This window comes from Chiloscyllium punctatum, chromosome 22 (assembly GCF_047496795.1).
Source record: "Chiloscyllium punctatum isolate Juve2018m chromosome 22, sChiPun1.3, whole genome shotgun sequence".
Taxonomy (NCBI): Eukaryota; Metazoa; Chordata; class Chondrichthyes; order Orectolobiformes; family Hemiscylliidae; genus Chiloscyllium; species Chiloscyllium punctatum.
In genome coordinates, this window is record NC_092760.1 from 14,279,423 (window position 1) to 14,304,226 (window position 24,804).

General features: G+C 44.2%; 1 protein-coding gene across 1 annotated transcript in view; it reads left to right on the forward strand.

The window, feature by feature from the left end:
• LOC140493419 (inactive serine protease PAMR1-like) overlaps positions 1–24,804 on the forward strand; it is a 154,980-nt gene that overhangs the window by 38,138 nt on the left and 92,038 nt on the right. Inside the window, exons 4-6 of the mRNA XM_072591842.1 lie at positions 13,632–13,746; positions 14,778–14,995; positions 24,557–24,664. Of these exons, the coding sequence (XP_072447943.1) occupies positions 13,632–13,746; positions 14,778–14,995; positions 24,557–24,664 (441 nt within the window). The remainder of the gene's footprint in view (positions 1–13,631; positions 13,747–14,777; positions 14,996–24,556; positions 24,665–24,804) is intronic.

Below are 24,804 nucleotides of genomic sequence, written 5' to 3' on the forward strand. Positions count from 1 at the left end.
ACACAAGTGTGATTATTTGGGATTGAGGTAAGGAGAAATTACTTCATTCAAAAAGTTTGTGAATCTTTAGAATTCTCAATGTTCATACATTGTACTTGTTACATATTTGATACATATCATACCATAATTGATACATATATCACTCGCCATAAGAAACCAAGACACATAAATGGAAAGCTGGACATAACACCAGCGGTTCACCGGTGGCTCCCTGATGATGTTACCTAGTATGGTGACAGAATGTCTGAAATCAAACCTTCCAGCTCAACGAACAAACTTACAACCAGAAACTCAACCTGAGCTACAAATCTTCTCAAAAATCGCAAATTGTACTTTGCTCTCAAATTTATTTGTTCCTGGCATCTGTACTCAAGGTAATTTGTCTCCACTATCCCCACCCCCCAGAACCCCGAGGGCAACATCACCCCAGCTCGTGCCTCCACCCCCATTCCCCCCACCATCACACCCCACTCCCAGCTCCACACCCACACCAGATCCCAGCTCCCGGCCCTGCCGAGTTTTCACCATCCCCCCAGACCTCCCCCTCACTGAGGACGAACGATCAGTCCTCAGCAAAGGACTCACCTTCATCCCCCTCCGTCCACGCATCAATGAATTTAATACACGACGTGACATCGAACACTTCTTCCGTCGCCTCCACCTCCGAGCTTACTTTCACAATCAGGACTCCCGCCCACCTTCCGAGGACCCCTTCGCCCACCTCCAACACACTGCATCCACCTGGACACCCCGCGCTGGCCTATTACCTGCCCTCGACCTCTTCATTTCCAACTGCCGCCAGGACATTAACCGCCTCAACCTGTCGTCCCCCCTCCCCCACTCCAACCTCTCACCCTCACAACGCGCAGCCCTCCAATCCCTCTGCTCCAATCCCAACCTCACCATCAAGCCAGCGGATAAAGGGGGCGCAGTGGTAGTCTGGCGCACTGACCTCTACACCGCTGAAGCCAAACGCCAACTCGAGGACACCTCTTCCTACTGCTCCCTCGACTATGACCCCACTCCCCATCACCAAACCATCATCTCCCAGACCATACAGAACCTCATCACCTCAGGAGATCTCCCACCCACAGCTTCCAACCTCATAGTCCAGGAACCCCGCACTGCCCGGTTCTACCTCCTTCCCAAGATCCACAAGCCTGACCAACCTGGCCGACCCATTGTCTCAGCATGCTCCTGCCCCACTGAACTCATCTCTACCTACCTTGACACTGTCCTATCCCCCCTAGTCCAGGAACTCCCCACATACGTTCGAGACACCACCCACGCCCACCATCTCCTCCAAGACTTCCGTTTCCCTGGCCCCCAATGCCTCATCTTCACCATGGATATCCAATCCCTCTACACCTCCATCCGCCATGACCAGGGCCTCCAAGCCCTCCGTTTTTTCCTCTCCAAACGTCCCCAACAGTACCCTTCCACTGACACTCTCATTCGTTTGGCCAAACTGGTCCTCACCCTTAACAATTTCTCCTTTGAATCCTCCCACTTCCTCCAGACCAAAGGTGTAGCCATGGGCACACGTATGGGCCCCAGCTATGCCTGTCTCTTTGTTGGCTATGTAGAACAGTTGATCTTCCGTAATTACACCGGCACCACTCCCCACCTCTTCCTCCGCTACATTGATGACTGCATTGGCGCCACCTCGTGCTCCCGCGAGGAGGTTGAGCAATTCATCAACTTCACCAACACATTCCACCCTGACCTTAAATTTACCTGGACTATCTCTGACACCTCGCTCCCCTTCCTGGACCTCTCCATCTCCATTAGTGACGACCGACTTGACACTGACATTTTTTACAAACCCACTGACTCCCATAGCTACCTGGATTACACCTCTTCCCACCCTATCTCTTGCAAAAATGCCATCCCGTATTCCCAATTTCTCCGCCTCCACCGTATCTGCTCCCAGGAGGACCAGTTCCACCATAGGACACACCAGATGGCCTCCTTCTTTAGAGACCGCAATTTCCCTTCCCACGTGGTTAAAGATGCCCTCCAACGCATCTCGTCCACATCCCACACCTCCGCCCTCAGACCCCACCCCTCCAACCGTAACAAGGACAGAACGCCCCTGGTGCTCACCTTCCACCCTACAAACCTTCGCATCAACCAAATCATCCACCGACATTTCCGCCACCTCCAAAAAGACCCCACCACCAGGGATATATTTCCCTCCCCACCCCCTTCCGCCTTCCGCAAAGACCGTTCCCTCCGTGACTACCTGGTCAGGTCCACACCCCCCTACAACCCACCCTCCCATTCTGGCACTTTCCCCTGCCACCGCAGGAACTGTAAAACCTGTGCCCACACCTCCTCCCTCACCTCTATCCAAGGCCCTAAAGGAGCCTTCCACATCCATCAAAGTTTCACCTGCACATCCACTAATATCATTTATTGTATCCGTTGCTCCCGATGTGGTCTCCTCTACATTGGGGAGACTGGGCGCCTCCTAGCAGAGTGCTTTAGGGAACATCTCCGAGACACCCGCACCAATCAACCAAACCGCCCCGTGGCCCAACATTTCAACTCCCCCTCCCACTCTGCCGAGGACATGGAGGTCCTGGGCCTCCTTCACCGCCGCTCCCTCACCACCAGACGCCTGGAGGAAGAATGCCTCATCTTCCGCCTCGGAACACTTCAACCCCAGGGCATCAATGTGGACTTCAACAGCTTCCTCATTTCCCCTTCCCCCACCTCATCCTAGTTTCAAACTTCCAGCTCACTTACTGTCTCCTTGACTTGTCCGACCTGCCTATCTTCTTTTCCACCTATCCACTCCACCCTCTTCTCTTTGACCTATCACCTTCATCCCCTCCCCCACTCACCCATTGTACTCTATGCTACTTTCTCCCCACCCCCACCCTCCTCTAGCTTATCTCTCCATGCTGCAGGCTCACTGCCTTTATTCCTGATGAAGGGCTTTTGCTCGAAACGTTGATTTCGCTGCTTGTTGGATGCTGCCTGAACTGCTGTGCTCTTCCAGCACCACTAATCCAGTATTTGATTTTCAGCATCTGCAGTCATTGTTTTTACCTTAATTTGTCTCCAGTCTGCTACAATTTATTTGTTCTTTGTGACTTGGCTTCATTTATTTCTCCCTCCTAACTATGGTATAATTTATTTTTCCCTATTGAGTGTCCCATAGTTTATCTGTTGCTCGTAACCACTACAGTTTCTTTGTTTTTTGTTAAATTTAGCTAGTTTCTCCTGTGAACAATCGCACTTCCCCGCTGACCCTAGCCCTCCAGGATTACATAGTATTGAAATATAATCATATGCATCAGTGAGCTAATCGAGTCAAATCTTACATGAGTATTACTGGAAAAAAAAAGCAAAGTCTTGAGTGGAACATAAATGTCAGCAAAGATTGCTTGGGTCAAATGGGATGGTTCTGCACTGTACATTTTTGATAATTCTAAGTAAATCTAATTTGACAGCAGTAAAAGGTACAGCACTTAATCTCTTCCCCAAAGCTGTGTTGCACATTCTTTATAACTAGTCATCAAATGTGAATTAATTCATCCCCAAACCTATTTATCCATCAAGCTTGTAGTAAAATTTATTTGCACCGAGAATCTGTGTGCAATTTATTTGTCTTCTGCTACTGTTTATGCATCCACAATAACCATGTCACAGTTTATTTGGTTTCCTGTAAACTTGGCTAATGTTTACTGTGATCAATCTCTTTATTCCATTGAGTTGAGCTCTCAAGAATAAATATTAATGAAAGGTAACAGGACACAGCAGCGAGCTAATTGGGTTTCACTCCATCTCTAAAAAAAACAATTAATTGGCAGTCTTACTTGAAGACTGAACATTTAAAATTGAAGGAACGGCATGAGCATCGAAACTGTGAGAGGGATAGTATGAAGCAGGAACAATGAGAAGTGTATACGAGAAGAGTACGCAGCAGTGAAGTGGGTACAGGGAGACATGGGGGGACATGATTGAGATGTATAAAATTGAGGGACCGAGGATAGACATGAAGAAACCTTTCCTTTGAAGGGGTCAAAAACTAGGAGCAAAGATTTAAGGAAATCTGAGGAATCTGAGGAAAATGCTTTCCACCCCACAGGGTGGTGGGAATCTGAAACTGATTTCTTGTAAGAGTGATAGAGATAGAAACCCTCATAACATTTGAGAAGTATTTAGATTTACATTTGCGAAATCAAGGCACACAGGCTATGGCCAATTGCTGGAAAATGGGATTGGAATAGTTAAGTGGCTGCTTTTAACTGTTGCAGACTTGATGGATCAAAGGGCCTTTTTCTGCACTATAGACTGCTGTGTGAGTCTGAGGGTTGGGAAACAGTGAGATGGATAGTGAGAAGCATAAGGGGTTTGGAACAGACGAAATGTGTATAGCAAAGTGTGTTGGGCCATGAGAAACAGAGATGAGGTGTAGGAAACAGTAAAATGGAGAGTGTTTGGAAAAGTGAGATGAACAGTGAGATAGTGCGTTCTGCAGCTTGCCACCTCCCACCCTCCCCAGTTAGCCTGAGCCTCCATCCCAGACTTAAAATCTCCCACTACATTGACATGATCACCCTGATCTGAGAGGGGATCTGATTGAGACATATAAGATTATTAAAGGATTGGACACTCTGGAGGCAGGAAACATGTTTCCGCTGATGGGGGAGTGCCGAACCAGAGGACACAGCTTAAAAATACGGGGTAGACCATTTAGGACAGAGATGAGGAGAAACTTCTTCACCCAGAGAGTGGTGGCTGTGTGGAATGCTCTACCCTAGAGGGCAGTGGAGGCCCAGTCCCTGGATTCATTTAAGAAAGAGTTGGATAGAGCTCTCAAGGATAGTGGAATCAAGAGTTATGGAGATAAGGAAGGAACAGGATACTGATTAAGGATGATCAGCCATGATCATATTGAATGGTGATGCAGGCTTGAAAGGCAGAATGGCCTACTCCTGCACCTATTGTCTATAATAATAATAACACTCTCCCCATCCCCCTTGTCCTCAGAGCGTTGACAAATCCTCTGCTATACACCTCACCTGTTGACCCAAGACCCTGTGCACATGTTGAACTTGATACCTGTCATCCAACTCAACACGCACCAACTGAGACCTGGCAGCCTGCTGCCCTCAGACCCTATTCCATCTTTTATCCCATCTGCCCGATGTCTTCTTCCTTCACCCCTGCACCAAATACTTACTTGGTCTGTGCCTGCCCCCCTCCACCCCCACACCCAGCACCCAACTCCAGCCCCACAAAGTAAGGTGCTGCATGGAGACTCCACCTTCTGTCTGACTGATTAGTTGACTGTTCAGTGTTCCTCATCATCACAAGTTTGCCCTCACCTATGTGTGCCTTAAGAAAGCAAAGACTGACAGCCTCCAAGTAAGCAGTAAAGTAAAGGAGTGCTAAGAAAACGATCTAATCTGTGCAGATACATGAAGTGTGTCTGTCTGTCCCTGGATACAAAGCAACCTAGCAGAAGCGTATATGTTATAGATGCCCCTGACCTCCAAAGTAAAATGTTTAAGGGCTTAAAGTGGCGTGTGAATTGATCTCAGAGTATGGAAAGTGATGTGGTGAGGCTGGTAATTCAATGATGCAGACCTGTATGAATGAATGTTGAAGAGGACGGTGGCCATTCTGCATGTACAGGCATGTGCAGAAGAAGTCTTTGCAAGGTGGCTGTGTCAAATATTCAGCAAGCTACAACAACATTATACACTCTGATTTATCCGTCAGGAATTTGAGCTCTCTGATCTCTATTTAAATTGAAATGAATATATGGAAATAGGATAATCACTGATCAATGGTGAGCTAAAGTCCCCATTTATGACTTAAGGGGAAAACTGGGAACACTTTTGATGTCTGGAATCTGATTTTTCATTCTCACTGTATTTTGTACCTTTCTCATCCCTACTCATGTCACCTCCAAGACAGAGAAAATTGCTTTTAATGAGATGAATGATTCACAGCAAGATGGATGGTGAGAAACAATAAAATAATGAGAAGAGGAATCAGAAAGATTGAAACATTTCTTGATTGCTGAGATATTATGGGATGGAAAACCAGAAATAGTGAGGACAGTGGGAAGCTTTGAAAAGACAGGAGGAAACAAAGATGAGTTGTCAGAAGTGGTGAGATAGTGTGAGAAACAGTGAAAATGAAATTGTGATGACAGATCCAAATGGTAAGTTGAAATGAGAACTAATGAAAAATATAATGAGGACCAAAGACAAGTAGAGTGAAGTAATGGAAAGTGTGGTGGTGACATGGGGAATGGGAGGTTGAGCTAGATAGTGAGAAATACTGAGATGAAGCCTATTGAGTGACATGGCTGAATTAATCAATACATTTAGGGTGTAGGTTTGTTCACTGAGCTGTAGGTTTGATATCCAGACGTTTCATTACCTGGCTAGGTAACATCATCAGTGGCGACCTCCAAGTGAAGCGAAGCTGTTGTCTCCTGCTTTCTATTTATATGTTTGTCCTGGATGGGGTTCCTGGGGTTTGTGGTGATGTCATTTCCTGTTTGTTTTCTGAGGGGTTGATAGTCAGTATCTAGATCTATGTGTTTGTTTATGGCGTTGTGGTTGGAGCGCCAGGCCTCTAGGAATTCTCTGGCATGTCTTTGTTTAGCCTGTCCCAGGATAGATGTGTTGTCCCAGTCGAAATGGTGGTTTTTTTCATCTGTGCGTAGGGCTACGAGGGAGAGAGGGTCGTGTCTTTTTGTGGCTAGCTGGTGTTCGTGTATCCTGGTGGCTAACTTTCTTCCCGTTTGTCCTACGTAGTGTTTGTGGCAGTTCTTGCATGGAACTTTGTAGATGATGTTGGTTTTGTCCATGGGTTGTACTGGGTCTTTTCAGTTTGTTAGTTTTTGTTTGAGAGAGTGTTGGTGGGTTTGTGTGCTACTAGGATTCCGAGGGGTCTTAGTAGTCTGGCAGCCACAACCTACACCCTAAACCTCAACCTGAGCTACAAACCTTCACAAACCTTGCAATAATCAATACATGTGGTGTGGAACATCAAGCTAACAGTGAGGGTAGAATGTCAGTAAATTTTGTGATAGAATTAGGAAAGATTGAGAAGGCTCAAATAGAACTTAAATGTTAGTTAGGCTGAATGGGCTGTTCCTTTACTGTTATCTATTATACTGTAATGCTGTGTAAGTACAGTTGAGTTCATGTGTTCCCAATAAAAGTGCTATAGCATATTTGTCCCCCAGAATCTGTCCTGTAATTTTTTTCATCCCCAGTAACTGTGTTGAAGTTTACTTCTTCCCAGTAACTCTGATCTCAAATATTTTGTTCCTCGGAATTGTTTCTACAATTTATTAATTCCAAGTAACCACACTGAACATATTTGCCTCAGTATATGCACTCAAGTTTATGTTTATCTGATAACTGTGGTATTTGTAACAAGGTCAGCCAGCTGGATCTCATAGAATATGAGTTCCCTGACTGGGACTGTTAATCAGATCCAGTCTCTGAGCCCTGGCGGACATAAAAGGATGAATGTCAGGGATATTGGGAGCTTGAAGGTCTGACTCAGGAGAGGCAGTGCAACTGTCAAAGATAATGCATTTGTTAATAAAGGGTTATTGGTAATGGGATGCCAGCCAAGCTACAGTGTATTTGTCTCAAAACAGCTACAGTGAAGAATTGTCTTGTAATATGCAGCATCACCGCCTCTGTCACTGAAACTCCAGTTTCAAGTGACACATCAGGATCTGATGTCCAAGGAAGGTGTGTCATTAGGCAACAAATCAAATTGAGCATCAGCTTGTAAGTAAGTCCTGCTAATATATATCAATGACAGGTAGTAAAAGCAAGTAAAATTCCTGGGCAGCCTTGTCATAGAAAAGAATTTGGAGTCTCTGCCATCAGTATCCATCACTCCAGGTTAAAATATAATAGTGAGAAGTGTATGTTGCCACAGGAATTTGGATTCATTTGGTATCCACTTAGCTGAATGGCTTGTGGAATCAGATTGTTGATGGTGGAGTCTGTTCCCTGTTCTGGGTGGTGTGAAGTTAGGACTCGCCTCCTTGTCCTACCGATGGTAGAGATTGTGACGCTGTGTGTCAGACCTCCCTTTGTGTAGTAACCTTTATTCAGCCATAGTAACAATACTAGGAGAAAGTGAGGACTGCAGATGTTGGAGATCAAGAGTGTGGTGCTAGAAAAGCAGAGCAGATCAGGCAGCATCCAAGGGGTAGGAGAATTGACGTTTTGGGCATAAGCCCGTTATCAAGAACCATCAGGAACCATATTATTTTTTGTATGGTTCTCCTAAACTTGGTCAATGTTTACTGTTTCTCCTGAGATCAATCAATATTCTCCATGGAGTTAAGATCTCCAGAATAAATGCTAATGAAATATAACCACACACAGCAGTGAGCTAATCTGGCCTCACCACAAATTCTTAGAAGTGGAAACAGTGCCTGTTACAAATGAGTGAAGAGCCAAATGTTCATACTCAAAAGGGGTATCATGAAAGTACTGAAACAGAAATGGGGAATGTGCAACAATGACCTACATAGTACTATCAGGATATATTTCAATCCATGATTGGATTAAAACTTACCCACTTAATGTTAGATGGCTTCAGTGCTGGAAATTCCTGAACAAGGCCCACCTGTTAAGAATCTGTCCACAAACCACAGTCCTGAAGAGAATTTACATTGAATTCATAGCCCATTCTGCAGAAGTCAGTGTACTATATTAAATGTGCAACAGCTCAGTGAGCCTTTCATAAGCTACTGTGAAAGGGTGAATGTATTTCTGTTAGGGTGAAAGAAAAGGCTGGTAGGTATAGGGAATGCTCGATGACTAGAGAAATTGGGGGTTTGTTAAGAAAAAAAAGGAAGCATATGTTAGTTGTAAACAGGAGAGATCATGAGAACCCTTAGAAGAGTATAAAGGCAGTAGGAATATACTTTAGAGGGAAATCAGGAGGGCACAAAGAGAGAAAGCTTTAGCAAATAGGGTTAAGGATAATACAAATGGTTTTTATAAATACATTAAAGACAAAACGGTAACTAGGGATAGAATAGGGCCCGAAATTGTGTTGCTGGAAAAGCGCAGCAGGTCAGGCAGCATCCAAGGAGCAGGAGAATCGATGTTTCGGGCATCAGCCCTTCTTCAGGAATGAGGAAAGTGTGTCCAGCAGGCTAAGATAAAAGGTAGGGAGGAGGGACTTGGAGGAGGGGTGTTGGAAATGCGATTGGTGGAAGGAGGTCAAGGTGAGGGTGATAGGCCGGAGTGGGGGTGGGGGCAGAGAGGTCAGGAAGAAGATTGCAGGTTAGGAAGGCGGTGCTGAGTTCGAGGGATTTGACTGAGACAAGGTGGGGGGAGGGGAAATGAGGAAACTGGAGAAATCTGAGTTCATCCCTTGTGGTTGGAGGGTTCCCAGGCGGAAGATGAGGCGCTCTTCCTCCAACCGTCGTGTTGCTATGGTCTGGCGATGGAGGAGTCCAAGGACCTGCATGTCCTTGGTGGAGTGGGAGGGGGAAGTGTTGAGCTACGGGGTGGTTGGGTTAGTTGGTCTGGGTGTCCCAGAGGTGTTCTCTGAAACGTTCCGCAAGTAGGCGGCCTGACTCCCCTAGAATAGGGCCCCTCAAAGATCAGCAAGGCAACCTATGTGTGGAACTGCAGGAGATGGGGGAGATGCTAAATGAATATTTTGCCTCAGTGTTTACTATGGAGAAGGACATGGAAGATTTAGAATGTGGGGAAATAGATGGTGACATCTTGAAAAATGTTCATATGACAGAGAAGGATATGCTGGATGTCTTGAAAAGCATAAAAGTGGATAAATCCTCAGGAGCTGATCAGGGGCACTCTAGAACTCTGTAGGAAGCTCGGGAAGTGACTTTTGGGCCCCTTGCTGAGATACTTGTATTATCGATAGTCACAGGTGAGGTGCTGGAAGACTGGAGGTTGGCAAACATGGTACCACTATTTAAGAAATGTGGTAAGGAAAACCCAGGGAACTATGGACTGGTAAGCCTGACATCAGTTGGGGAAGTTGTTGGAGAGAATCTTGAGGCACAGGATTTACATGTATTTGGAAAGGCAAGGACAGACTAGGGATAGTCAGCATGGCTTTGTGCGTGGGAAATCATACCTCATGAACTTGATTGAGTTTTTTGAAGAAATAACAAAGAGAATTGATGACGACAGAGCGGTGGACGTTATCTATGTGGACTTCAGTAAGGCATTCGACAAAGTTCCCCATGTGAGTCTGGTTAACAAGGTTAGGTCTTATGGAATACAGGGAGAACTAGCCATTTGGATACAGAACTGACTTGAAGGTGGAAGACACAGGGTGGTGCTGAAGGGTTGCTTTTCAGACTGGAGGCCTGTGACCAGTGGAGTACCACATGAATCGGTGCTGGGTCCACTGTATAAATGGTTTGGATGTGAACATAGGAAGTATAGTTAGTAAATTTGTAGATGACACCAAAATTGGAGGTCTAGTGGATAGTGAAGAAGATTACCTCAGAGTACAGTGGGATTTTGATCAAAATGGGCCAATGGACTGAGAAATAGCAGATGGAGTTTAATTTAGATAAATGTGAGATGCTGCATTTTGGAAAGTTAAGTCATAGCAGGACTTACACAATTAACGGTAAGGTCCTCGGGAGTGTTGCTGAACAAAGAGACCTTGGAGTGCTGGTTCACAGTTCCTTAAAAGTGGAGTCTCAGGTAGATAAGATAGAGAAGAAGGCTTTTGGTATGCTTTCCTTTTTTGGTCAGAGTATTGAGTACAGGAGTTGGGAGGTCATGTTGCAGCTTTACAGAACATTGATTAGATGGCTTTTAGAATATTGCGTGCAATTCTGGTCTCCTTCCTATCAGAAGGATGTTATGAAACTTGAAAGGGTTCAGAAAAGATTTACAAGGATGTTGCCAGGGTTGGAGGATTTGAGCTATAGGGAGAGGCTAAATTGGCTGGGCCTGTTTTCCCTGGAGCATCAGAGGCTGAGGGGTGACCTTATAGAGATTTATAAAGTCATGAGGGGCATGGATAGGATAAATAGACAAAGTCTTTTCCCTGGGGTGGGGCAGTCTAGAGGGTATAGGTTTAGGGTGAGAGGGGAAAGATATAAAAGTGGGGCAACATTTTCATGCAGAGGGTGGTGTGTGTTTGGAATGAGCTGCCAGAGAAAGTGGAGGAAGCTGGTACAATTGCAGCATTTAAAAGGCATCTGGATGGGTATGTGAATCGGAATTGGAGAGATATGATGAAGGGCTTTTGCCTGAAACGTCGATTTTCCTGCTCCTCAGATGCTGCCTGACCTGCTATGCTTTTCCAGCACCACTCTAATGTAGACTCTGATTTCCCCCAGCATCTGCAGTCCTCACTTTTGCACATTAGAGGGATATAGGCCAAGTGCTGGCAAATGGGACTAGATTAGGTTAGGATATCTGGTCGGCATGGATGAGTTGGACCAAAGAGCCTGTTTCCGTGCTGTATATCTCTATGACTCTGTGACTCTATGAGTGTATAAGCTAAGCATGGGATTGGAGTTGCAGTTTTTTAAAGGGTGAGGGTTCCAGGTAAGTGTTGGATTACTTAGCATAGATTGGAGTCAGCGGGAGTTGTGGAGTTAAATCTAGCAATAAGGAAGTGTTGTATGGTGGGTGTCAGACTGGCAGGTGGAGACAGGGTCAACTCCACACACTGCTGTTGAAATGTTTCTCTGGTTGTACGAATATTTGGGCCCATAATGTAACTGTGAGTGATAAACAGTGACATAGGATATAGGGAACAGGGACCAGGAAGTGTGAAAGATGAATGGAATTCTCCTAGCCCTGGAGTTGCTTGTGCAACAGTGAGAAATGCAGGAGCATTGTTCGAGAACGAGAAATCTGATTCTCAATGTCGAGGGTAAATGTCTGATTTTTCTCCTTAGTATCAGCAGTGAATTCCAAATCTTGATAGGAGCAAGCACTTTATTTTCATGTCAATATAGGTGAGTCTTGCTTCATTTTACACAGCTCACAATTCACCAATGACCTGCTGAGAAACTAGACAGCATCAAATCTCTTCGTGAGAGTCCAAATGGTTAACTGGCAGATACAGCTCGCCATATGCTTTTCTGTGTCTCCATCTTCAGGTTCAATCACCAATCTCCCACTGCATGGGTAGTGACTGCTACTGGCTTTGATCTACGAAAGTTGGCATCCACAAAACAGCCTCAGCACGTAATCACTATGGCCAATCTTGGACTAATTCATAATACAGTTCACAATTTCACCACTGCACTTTGGAACTCATTGACACCTTGCATTGTAATGTTCCAGATAGGTCTCTATGTACACAGTCACATACGCCTATTTTGTGCGTCTGCACAGGATGCAGCTAATGGATCTTAGCTTTCCTTAGCATTCACTGACTTTGTGCTTACTTGGAAGCTCACAACATCTTTGATTTTTTAATTCATCGCTGCTGGGAGAACTTACAGGCTCCCAGCATTTCTGACCTGATAGAAAGCCATGCTGCTTGTCGTGGATGCTAACACTGAATAGCCAATAAAATGAACATGTTGTTGTCCAGTACCATGTTACATTAGTGTGACACCTACTGATTGGATTGAAGGGTCTGTTTCCCTGCTGTATGACTCTGTGACACAATGGCTAAGAATATGAGTGGAGGCAAGGATCTATTTCAAGACTTTAACATTACTATTGGCCTCAGGTATCTAAAATGTCTTGTCTGTAATTATGCGCATAAAGACAGAAGTCACATAACACCAGGCTATAGTCCATCAGGTTTATTTGAAATCACTAGGTTTCAGAGCATTGCTCCTTCATCAGGTAAAGATGAAAGCTTATGATCTCAAATAGACCTGTTGGACGATAACCTGGTGTCAAGTAACTTCTGATTTTGTCTACCCCAGTCCAACACCGGCACCTCTACATCATGAGCGCAAAGATTGCACAATGGCTAAATTTTGCTGCTATTCAGAGTGCTTCCAGACATAAGCAACACTTTGCCAATATAACTTTGAGGAGGCTGCTTTACACTGATATGCTAGCTAGGTAACGAGGTTCAAAGCCTAAAATGACAATTGATCAAACGTGATGATTGAAAATGCATATACATTTCCAGATGTGAAATTTTGATTACAGTGGTGTCACTCATGTTACCTATGTTCCTTCAGAGCAGTTATTCCTTCCCCTACGTCTCAATGCAGTCCTGGGATCAGCTGCTAGGATGGAGATTACCTGCTCTGCTGGTTTGGGTGGAGAATCCTGAGGATATTTGTAGTGAGAGTGTCTGGACATGCAGACAGTACCCTGTCTAAATGTACCCACCCTCTTAAGCTTCAACCGCTCTGAAAATGTGTTGGTGAATTAAGTAGGAGAATTTAGGAATTGTGTGTCAGTGAGATTGCGGAGTAGTTTATATTCTACATGATTGTGATTCCTTTTGTTTTGTGAGATTCTTGGCTGAAGTATTATTTGTGGTGTGATATGTGATAGGGTTAACCCTAACCTTAACCCTAAAGTCTTAAAATAGGAAAACTTGTCTGATTCTTTCCATTAGTCACTGGGAAAATCACATCTCTTTTGAAAGGTTATCAGTCTCTACAGGGATTGTAACAATGTTCTTTTTATTTCCAGAATGTGGGGCTGTTATAAATGCTTCAAGAGGGCAGATTGTTCTGGAAGGATATCCCAGCAACTCTCATTGTGAATGGACAGTGTCAGTGAATTCCAGTTTTGCTATTGAATTACGGTAAGTGTAGTTTGGCTTGTTATGTATAGTTGTAGATTTTTCTTCTGTTATATTTGACATGATCGTGTTTTAGCTTTGAGGCAGAAAGGTTGATTTGTTTGAAACTGTGAGAGGTCTTTGGCTGAGATAACATCGTTAAATTCTGATATATCAGTATCCTGGATCAAAAGCACAGCTTGTGGTACACAAATTGATCATATCAGGTATAAAGTATTCTGATCTATATAGCTATCTCGAACTACAAGGGACCTATTTAATGAATGAACAATTAGTGCCACCTTCTGTTTGAAACAAATACTGCCAGTTTCCAATTAATTCAAAGCTTTGGAAGTTGCTGACAGGGTTTTAGAATCTGAACATTTAATATTCAATTTATAATTCTTAACCTTGCTTTAAAATCACTCTATGGTCTTGCCTCTCTCTATCTCAGTAACCTCCTCTCTGGGCTACATACTATTTTTTAATTCTGACCTCTTGTGCATTCATGCTTTAAATTGCTCCCAACATTGGAAACTGTCTGCAGCTGCTTTGACCCGAAACTCTGGAATTCCCGACTTCACTATCTGTTTCTATATTTCCCCCCCCCACCTCCCCTCCACTCTTTTAAGACACTATCAAAGCTCCTTGACCAAGATTTTGGTCTCCTCTCCTAATATGCCAATTTTGTTTGACAATGTTCTCCAAAGCACTTTGTGATGCTTTACCAATGTGAAGATGCCAAATAAATGCAAATTTCTTTTGCTGTGTTAGTGGACTTGATGAACAAATGGAGATTGACTGACAGTATTGCAGCACTTCATCACTAAACTGGTTTATAAACTGAGTTCAGTACATGCATGCAAACAGCCCTACTTTTATATGGGAAGTGGCATTGAAGAGCCTGCTGACAACTTGGGAATGAAACCAGTGGGCCTGCTGCCAAAATCAAAGTAGTACATAAGGAGCCTGCCCCTTTATCATGGGAAATACTGCTCATGTACCTGTCTGTCACAGAAAGTTGTTGCTCAGGGTGTGAGCTTGCTCTGTTACAGATTCTCCATGCTGAGTCTGGAGTTCGATTACATGTGCCAATATGATTATGTGGAAATCCGTGATGGCGATAACATTGACTCCAGGGTTGTTGGAAAATTCTGTGGAAATGAAAGGCCTCCCCCAATCAGGACTACTGGGAGCTCGTTACATATTTTATTTGTATCTGATGGGTATAAAAGCTTTGATGGATTTTTTGCTACGTTTGAGGAAGTTGATGGTATGTAGACTTTCAGATTTCAGATCAAGTATTGCCTCACTTTTGTGTCTTGCTACGTTGTTTGTTCGCCCAGAATCATTCTGATTCACGCATTCTTACTTCTTCCAATTTGTAACTTACTTTCTTTCTCTCGTGTCCGTTTCTTTCACTTTACTCTTTTTATTCATTTCACTTTCTTCTTCACTTGCCTTTACTTTTTTTTCTTTTCTTCTTGACCCTCTCCTGTACACTTGCTCCTTTTGTCCCCACCTGTCCCAGTCTACTCATTTGTTTTCTCCTCTCCCTTGCCATTCATCCTTCTTTCTCGGTCAGTTTACTGTAGCCATAGACGGTAATCACTGCAGCTGAAGCTTCCCACTGCTGCTTCTAGCCCTTCTCAGACCCTGTGTTGATTTTAGGGTTCATCTTGCAGGCAGGAGGATACCTTGAGAACATGTGCAGACGCCAAAATCCTTTTTGATACTCAAAGAAATTCATGTGGCACTTAGGCCTTCTTCCTGTGCGGTGAAGAATGGGATAAAATGTTGCCCTAGCCAGTGACCGTGTCATCCCATGAATGGATGAAAAGAAACCAACTCTTAGGAACAGGACCAAAGCAATGGTTTTGATTTTAAGTCCTGTCTTTTACTTCACACCAGCCCATGCAGAAACAGAAGGGTGAAAGGGTTGAAATCCCACATACTCACTTGAATCTTCTGCGTATACCTGCTTATCCAAATCAGGCCATTCATAAAGGCACCAGAAGTGGCAGGTGATTGCCTAATCAGCACACCAAAGTAGTGAACTGATGGTGACATCCAAATTAATTGAACATCAGGGAGGTTCTGTTGTCAACTGCAGGTGTTGTAACTAGTCAAGGTTTCCTTGTGTCTAGATCTCCTTCTGAATTAGCTCGAATGGAGAAGACCCCTCCCCACCATTCCAACCATCACCACCTAACCTGTGCAGTTCTGGAATCCTTTAGCCCAGCTCCATAGCCCCAGTGTTCATCTCAGTCTCAGTGAAGCCTTTGTGCTCCCCTTCCATGGATCATGGATCTCTAGCTGTACTTTCCACTATTGCTACATTTCCATCACTGTCTTCTGATCAATTCTCGGTTATTTTTGCTATAGTCAGCAGAAAAGTGTTTGTGATGCTGCCCTCTGCTGATCAATTCACTGATAATCCATGGCCTCGTGTAATATGAAGGCCTGTGAATATGAGTTAAGTCGTGTGTGGCTCACAGTCATTAGCTGTTGCAAGTTCCCATTACTAGGGAGCAGAAGTTAAAGCACCTCACCCAAGACAGCTGAGTTGATTGAGATGAAATGTCTGAAGTTGTGATGAAGCTTTCCTCAGTTGGTAAATAGTTTGAGGGATCATGGCTCAACAGCACCACTTATAGCTGGCTGGCAATACTGCAGCATTTTTCATCACATCAAAAACAGAGTGAAACATACAGCCATGAACCTTTAGAAGCATTTGAACAGCAATAGGACATTACTTCCCTCAAGCCTTTTTTGCCACCTGTAAGCTAATGCCACATACAGGTTTTTCCCTAATACTCCAAAAAAAATGCATAGTTAACATAAAATAACAATCTCAGATTGAAAATTTACAATTAACTTAGCATTCATTGCCATTTATTAAAGAGAGTTTTAGACTTCTACCATTACCCTTACTTAATTTTGCTTCGAATCGACTTGGCTCCCATTTTTAGACTATATCCCCCCTATTCTGAACAAGCAGAAGAAATAACTTCTCTGTAATACAAACAAAAAATATAAAGTCATAATATCTGAAGTGAAAGCAAGAATTAATGTTTCAAGTACAATATGTCTCTTCTTGAAAACAATCTGCAGCTTTTTATATCTTAAATACTTTAATCAAAATACTTTGTTCTAACTATTAAGCAACACAAGCCTTGAGCAGAATGTTCCCAGGCCCTGAACAATGCAGGTAATGACGAATCAGTTGGGAAAAAATATGGCGAGATCACCAGAAATGGGATATTTTATGTCAAGAAAAGGAAGTCCAGCTCTGTAACTACGTATTGAATAGCAAGTTGAGGATCTCACCAGTGAGGTCTATTCACGTGCATTTGTAGGCCATTAGAACATAATCTCATCGATGTGTGTTTTCCTGTTCACCCATGTGCTGGAGAGAAATTAAACATCAACATGAAAGCCAGCATGGATATCTGGCATTTCCAGCTTATACTTGCTCCCCAGGGCCTCCATCTTACCCAGTCATCACCAATATCTCAGGACATCCTCAATGGGCACCATCTGCCCACAACTCCCCATCCATGAAGGTCAGCATTCGACAGGTACCAGTTTCATCATATCACCATGGCACACCTCTGATCTATTTAGAAAACAGTTGTGCTCTCCAATTCTGCACACTGAATTGCAATGAGGTTGACAGAACACATTGCATGTAGGGTCAAGTACCCACCTAATGAATTGGACCAGTGTGCGTGTCAGGGCTCAATGCTTACTCTCTAAGCACTCACTCACTTTGCATCTGCTTGGATTCTAACAGTAATTCTGCCTTGCCTAGCAGCACGATCTCAAAATCAGGTAGCTTATCGTGTTTGTGATCAGTCAGTCAAGGTAGTGGATGTGTAGCTCTACAGCACTGTGCTGCATCAGTGTTACACCAGCACCATGTTAAGGAGTGTACAAAGCAAGCTAACTGCATGTGCTTCAATCAAATGGCCATGTCTCAAAGTCGAAGGGGAATTAATCCTTAATTATGTCAAAGTTGGCGGCTTCAGTCAGGGCTTCTTAGCATAGTAAATTGAAGATATTGTTTGATATCATCCAAGGACTTGGAGACAGTCGGTTACTTAGGGTGTTCAAGGTTATGGGGGCCCTATATCTCTACAGTCTGGGGAGTGGGCCACAGTCAATCCCACTGTTCCAGCACATTCGGTCTGCGGAGTTGGGTTATGTAATTTATGGAGCTGCATAGAATCAGTCAGGAGTTTATTCATTCATCAGTTAGTGCTGTCTCTCAAAGTTCACTTGGGAATGGGCCTGGGGGTTGGTCCACTAAAAGTCACATGGGGTTATCTGTGAACATTTGTGCAGTAGAGAAGCCGGGGGCTCCAACTGTGAGATTCGAGCTGGCATGCTGAGATGCAGAGGGGACAATAATTACGAAGGAAGTGATATGATAGAGAATGGAAAGAAAAGGGATACTGTGGGAGGGTGGTCATTGACAGTCTGCAATGGAAATTAAAATAGCTGACACTACCCCCAGAGTGGACAAAGTCAGTATTTCATCCTGTAATGAAGAGGGGTCCACTTCAGTGTGATGTAGGGCCCTTCAAACAGTAATAGCATTAACCAGGTACCCACAGGCAAAACACATCTGAGATCACAAAATATGTGTACCTTATACATCGACCTTCTGCTTTCATAGACTCATACAGCACAGAAACAGCTCTTTCAGTCCATGCTGACCAGATTTCCTCAACTGAACTAGTCCCATTTGCCTGCATTTGACTTATATTCCTCTAAACCTTTCCTATTCATGGAGCTGTCCAAATGTGTCTTAAATGTTGTAATTGTATCCACTTCTATCACTTCTTCTGCCAGCTTGTTCCACATATGCACTATATGAAAAATTTGCCTGTCAGGTCCCTTTTGTATCTTTCACTTCTCACCTTAAACCTATGCTCTCTAGTTTTGGACTCTCCTACCCTGGAGAAAAGATTTTGGCTATTCACCTTATCTGTGCCCCTCATGATTTTATAAACCTCTATAAGGTCACCCGTCAAGCTCCAACACTCCAGGGAAACAAAGTCTCAGCCTCTCCTTATAACCAAAAACTTCTAGTCTCAATAACTTCCTTATAAATCTTTTCTGCACCCTCTCCAGTTTAAAAATGTTAATTTTTTTTAGATTGGATTCCCTACAGTATAGAAACAGGCCCTTCGGCTCAACAAGTGCACACCGACCCTCCGAAGAGTAACCCACCCAGACCCATTCCCCATATTTACCCCTGACTAATGCACCTAAAGCTTTGGGCAATTTTGGTTTTAGCATGGCCAATTTACCCAACCTGCACATCTTCTGGATTGTGGGAGTAAACCGGAGGCTGAAATCAAACCTAGGTCCCTTCTGTTGTGAGGCAGCAGTGCTAATCACTGAGCCGCCATGCTGCCCCAGCAAAATGGCCAGAATTGTAGGCAGTACTCTAAATGTGGTCTTACCAATGACTTGCACAGCTGTAACATGGCGTTCCAACACATGTGCTCTGACCGATGAAGGCAAGCATGCCAAAAGCCTTTTTCACCACCCTGTCTTCCTGTGATAGTACTTTCGAGGAACTATGTACCTGCACATCTAGGTCTCTCTGTTCAACAACACTCCCCAGGGCCCCACCAAGGCCTGCCCTGGGTTATCTTATCAAAATGCAAAACCTCGCATTTGTAGAACATAGAAGAGTACAGCACAGAACAGGCCCTTTGGCCCACGATGTTGTGCCGAGGTTTAATCCTCATCTAAAATATAATAACTTAACCTACGCGCCCCTCAACTCACTGCTATCCATGTGCATGTCCATCATTTGCTTAAATGTCCCCAATGACTCTGCTTCCACAACCACAGCTGGCAACGCATTCCATGTGTTCATACCTCTCTGCGTAAAGAACCTATCTCTGATGTCTCCTTTATATCTTCTTCCCAATATCTTCAAACTATGACTCCTTGTACCAGTCAATCCTGCCCTGGGGAAAAGTCTCTGGCTATTGACTCTATCTATTCCACTCAGTATCTTGTATACCTTGATCAGGTCTCCTCTCTTCCTCCTCCTCTCCAGAGAGAAAAGACCGAGCTTATTCAACCTTTCTTCATAAGGCAAGCCCTCCAGTCCAGGCAGTATCCTGGTAAACCTTCTTTGCACCCTCTCCAAAGCCACTGTGTCTTTCCTATAGTAGGGCGACCAGAACTGGACACAGAATTCCAAGTGTGGCCTCACCAGGGACTTGTAGAGCTGTAGCAAAACCTCACAGCTCTTAAACTCGATCCCCCTGTTAATGAAAGCCAAAACACCATATGCTTTGTTAACAACCCTCTCCACTTGGGTGGCAACTTTGAGGGATCTGTGCATTTGTACACCCAGATCCCTCTGTTCCTCCACACTGCCAAGAATCCTGTCTTTAATCCTATATTCAGGATTCGAGTTCGACCTTCCAAAATGCATCACTTCGCATTTATCCAGGTTGAACTCCATCTGCCATTTCTCAGCCCAGCTCTGCATCCTGTCTATGTCACGCTGCAGCCTGCGGTAGCCCTCTATACTATCAATGATACCTCGAGCCTTTGTGTCATCTGCAAATTTACTGACCCACCCTTCAACCTCCTCATCCAAGTTATTTATAAAAACTACAAAGAGCAGAGGCCCAAGGACAGAGCCCTGCGGGACCCCACTCAACACTGACCTCCAGGCAGAATACTTTCCATCTATAACCACTCTCTGCCTTCTGTTGGCCAGCTAATTTTGGATCCAGATAGCCAAATCTCCCTGTATCCCATGCTTCCTGACTTCATGAATGAGCCTACCATGGGGAACCTTATCAAGTGCCTTGCTGAGGTCCATATACACCACATCCACTGCTTGACCTTCGTCGACCTGTCTTGACACCTCCTCAAATAACCCGATAAAATTTGTGAGGCATGACTGCCCCTCACAAAGCCATATGCTGACTGCCTTTAATCACACTATGCTTTGCCAAATAGTCATAAATCCTATCCGTCAGAATTTTTTCCAAACCTTTGCTGACCACAGATGTAAGACTATCCAAATTAAACTCTGTCTGCTTTGACTCAAACTCCTGTCATAAGAATCCTCGACCATATCAAGAACATTGCGAGTAAATCCAACTAATGGCTGTGAGGCACAAGCAACAATTCACAGTGTGGAACGATTAACCCTAATTGCCAAAGTGGAAGTGATGTTCCAAGATTCCAGGGCCTCCACAAGATGCAGAACCTACTCATTTCACATCTCAGACCACAAAACATCCACTCCACTATCTTTATGTGCAATGTGGCCCTTCTGGGGATTGTGGTTGGCTGGAAATTTCCTCACTATTGCTGCCACACGTACAATCCCCCTACTGCATGTGCACCAAAAGGCTTGAGGTTAGTTAGGGTTGCTTTGTACACTGGGGTGAATGCAATTCATGCATTTACACATTATATGGCTCTTAACCTACTTTCTTAGATCTTATTCACTCACTTTGCACTTAGTTGAAAGCTGCCAAACTCCACGTTATGCATTGTCTTTAGCACAGAGGAAGAGGCATATAGATATTCACAATCCATGATACTAAACAGTTGTTGAGGGTGACGTGTTGCTGTACCATGATGGCGGCATGTTATGTTAATGTAACACCCTATGGCCTATGTTATTTGCGTGTTGTTTTATTTGGGTCAAAAAGACTATGATCAGGAGGTACTGACAGAGTCATTCAAGGAACTCTTCTGATTGCACTCCACTGGTATGGCCATGGTGAGTCCTGCATATCATACAACCAGTTCAGGGATTACAGGTAAATTAGTCAAGGTGGTAGGAAGCATCATTGTGGGGGTCTGGGCTCATTATTCCTGCAATGAGATTAAGGGTGGAATTGAATATGATAGAAGTGGATGGAAGAGCAGTTAGTATTGATAAAAGCGCAAAACAAATGTGGTGAGATGTGCCTAGTGAATGAGCAGGCAGGAAAGGTTAATAGTTTAATGGGATGATGTGGGTGACAGTGGACATGTGCATGCAATATCATGCATAAGTTATAGCTCATAACCATGGTGAGAAGGTGTGCAGCAGCAGACTTACAGGAGTGGTGACCCTATAAATGTGAGGAAGTAGAGAAAAGATGGTGGCAATAATACTTATGGACAGCAGATGATTATTAATGTTTTTACTGCGCTTCATTGCATTGCGTTTCTCCTGGCACTGATCCGAACGACTATCTTGGCCGAGGCTGACTGGGTCTGGCATCCTTTGTTGGTCAGCAGGATAAATCACTGCCATTCTCTCTACCAGCCTGTCCACCAGCACCTTCAGGCCCCAGTTGACAAACCGAGGAAGCACCTTGCCTTTGTGGACCATTCCTGTTGGAGTAATATTGCCAAACAATAAAATGAAGGGCAGTTCCTGGCTTTCAGTGCCAAAATAGCTAGGACTGGAATTTAAATATGGCACCAGTTTCATGAACATTGCAAACTCTCTGCAGGAGCATGTGAATTGGAAGTGACATTTAAAGAAGGTGAGTCAAGTCTTAATGAGATGCCAATATGTGAAAGACTGGGCGCTTCCTAGCAGAGCGCTTTAGGGAACATCTCTGGGACACCCGCACCAATCAACCACACCGCCCTGTGGCCCAATATTTCAACTCCCCCTCCCGCTCTGCCGAGGACATGGAGGCCCTGGGCCTCCTTCACCACCGCTCCCTCACCACCAGACGCCTGGAGGAAGAACGCCTCATCTTCCGCCTCGGAACACTTCAACCTCAGGGCATCAATGTGGACTTCAACAGTTTCCTCATTTCCCCTTCCCCCACCTCACCCTAGTTCCAAACTTCCAGCTCAGTAACTGTCCCCATGACTTGTCCGGACTTGTCCTACCTGCCTATCTCCTTTTCCACCTATCCACTCCACCCTCTCCTCCCTGACCTATCACCTTCATCCCCTCCCCCACTCACCCATTGTACTCTATGCTACTCTCTCCCCACCCCCACCCTCCTCTAGCTTATCTCTCCACGCTTCAGGTTCACTGCCTTTATTCCTGATGAAGGGCTTTTGCCCGAAACGTCGATTTCACTGCTCCTTGGATGCTGCCTGAACTGCTGTGCACTTCCAGCACCACTAATCCAGAATCTGGTTTCCAGCATCTGCAGTCATTGTTTTTACCTACGGTAGACACCACTCAATGGCAAGATTCTGAAGATGCCATTTAAGGCTTGACAGGAAATTTGGGAAAATCTTTCTCAATGTTGAAAATCTGGTCATTTCCCATAATTTCTCACCTTTCTGTCCATTGCTGACTCCTTACCAGGGAGGGGCAAGTTACGACCTGTGACCTCAACAAGGGAAATATTCTTCTTACATCTACTCTGTTGATCTCCTGTTGAAAATTTTGTGTATTTCATTTCTTCTAGACTATAGAGATAATGAGCCAGTCTCCTCATACTTAAAGAAGGTAATTCCAGTGGACCAATACAGCTGATTTGCTTGGTTGCCATTGCTGGAATGAAGGAAGAAGGGTAGAGCCAAGAGGCCAGAATTGGACAAACAACAAGTTCCTGTAGGATTTCAGGGATAGAGATTAGTGAGGCCATGGAAGTATTTGAATAGAAGGATAAAAATGTTAAAGTTGAAGTGAAAGCAGATCACTGTGATTGATGAGTGGGACTTGCTACGAGTTAATATCTGATCAGCAAAGCATTGGATGAGCCCGGATGGAAGAGAGGTGGAAGTGAGAGACTGGCCAAGAGAGGTTTGAGATTGAAAATTTGAGAATGAACAACAAGGTTATTGTGGGCCATTTCTGCCTCAGGCAACCGGCTTTCAAGTCTTTGAAAAAAAACACTCGTACAATGAAAGGGGAGTGACCAGTTCTCCCAACATAGTTTTCCTGTGGTTTGGTTTGGTTTTTAGATTAGATTCAATTCCCTACAGTGTGGAAACAGGCCCTTTGGCTCCACAAGTCCACACTGACCCTCTGAAGTGTAACCCACCCAGACCCATTTCCCTCTGGCTAATGCACCTAACACTATGGGCAATTTAGCATGGCCAATTCACCTGACCTGCACATCTTTGTGACTGTGGGAGGAAACCGGAACACCTGGAGGAAACCCACACAGACAAGGGGAGAATGTGCAAACTCCACACAGACAGTCGCCCAAGGCTGGAATTGAACCTGGGACCCTGGTGCTGTGAGGCAGCAGTGCTAACCACTGAATCACTGTGCCGCCCCAGTATTAGCAGCAGTATTGAAAAAAGCAGGCCCATGCTGATTCTCTCTCTGACATCTCTCCTGTAAGAACCCTGTGTTTGATGTTTTATTTTGTGTCAAGGTGTGTTTATGCAGATTGTTGCAAGTATTGGGAACAGCATCATTAAGTTGGTGTTGTTATTCAGTATTCTGTTCTCTTTTGTTTGTGTTTCATTCGGTAATCTTGCAAATAAATTCTGTTTTGTTTAAACCTAAGTGATTTGACCAACTGTATCTCTCCTGGAATATCTGCTTTACACCTGCTTAAAGCAACTAGCAAATTTTAGGTCTGGGCTACTTTTTTGAAATATTTTGAGGGGGTCTGGCCTGGTCTATAATGAATCTGAATCTTGAATGAAGGCTTTGTCACTATGTGAGCCATGACAAGCATTAGGATGGGCAATATCATGTTAATGAAAGCGGGTAATCGTTTTTTAAACCAGTAAAAGCTAAGTAGACATCATACACACAAACACAATTGCAATAAAGCATTGACCTATCTAGAGCATCTGAGCCACAGATCTGAATGTAATGGAAACTGAAACATACACCTGTCATTCTCTTGTTTTTTAGTGTGCTCCTCATCTCCTTGTCTACACGATGGACTGTGTCTCCAGCTCGGACCAGCTTACTATAAGTGTGCCTGTCTAGCTGGGTATACAGGCAAATGGTGTGAAAACAGTGAGTATTATTATTGGTACAAATGTTTAGTATGTGGGTATATGTTGACCAGAGCAGGAAACAAAGCAATTTTTTTTCGAGAGCTTTTCTTTGGACTGTGGCTTGAGCCTTGTGAATTCACCTACAAAAGTCTGAAAGAA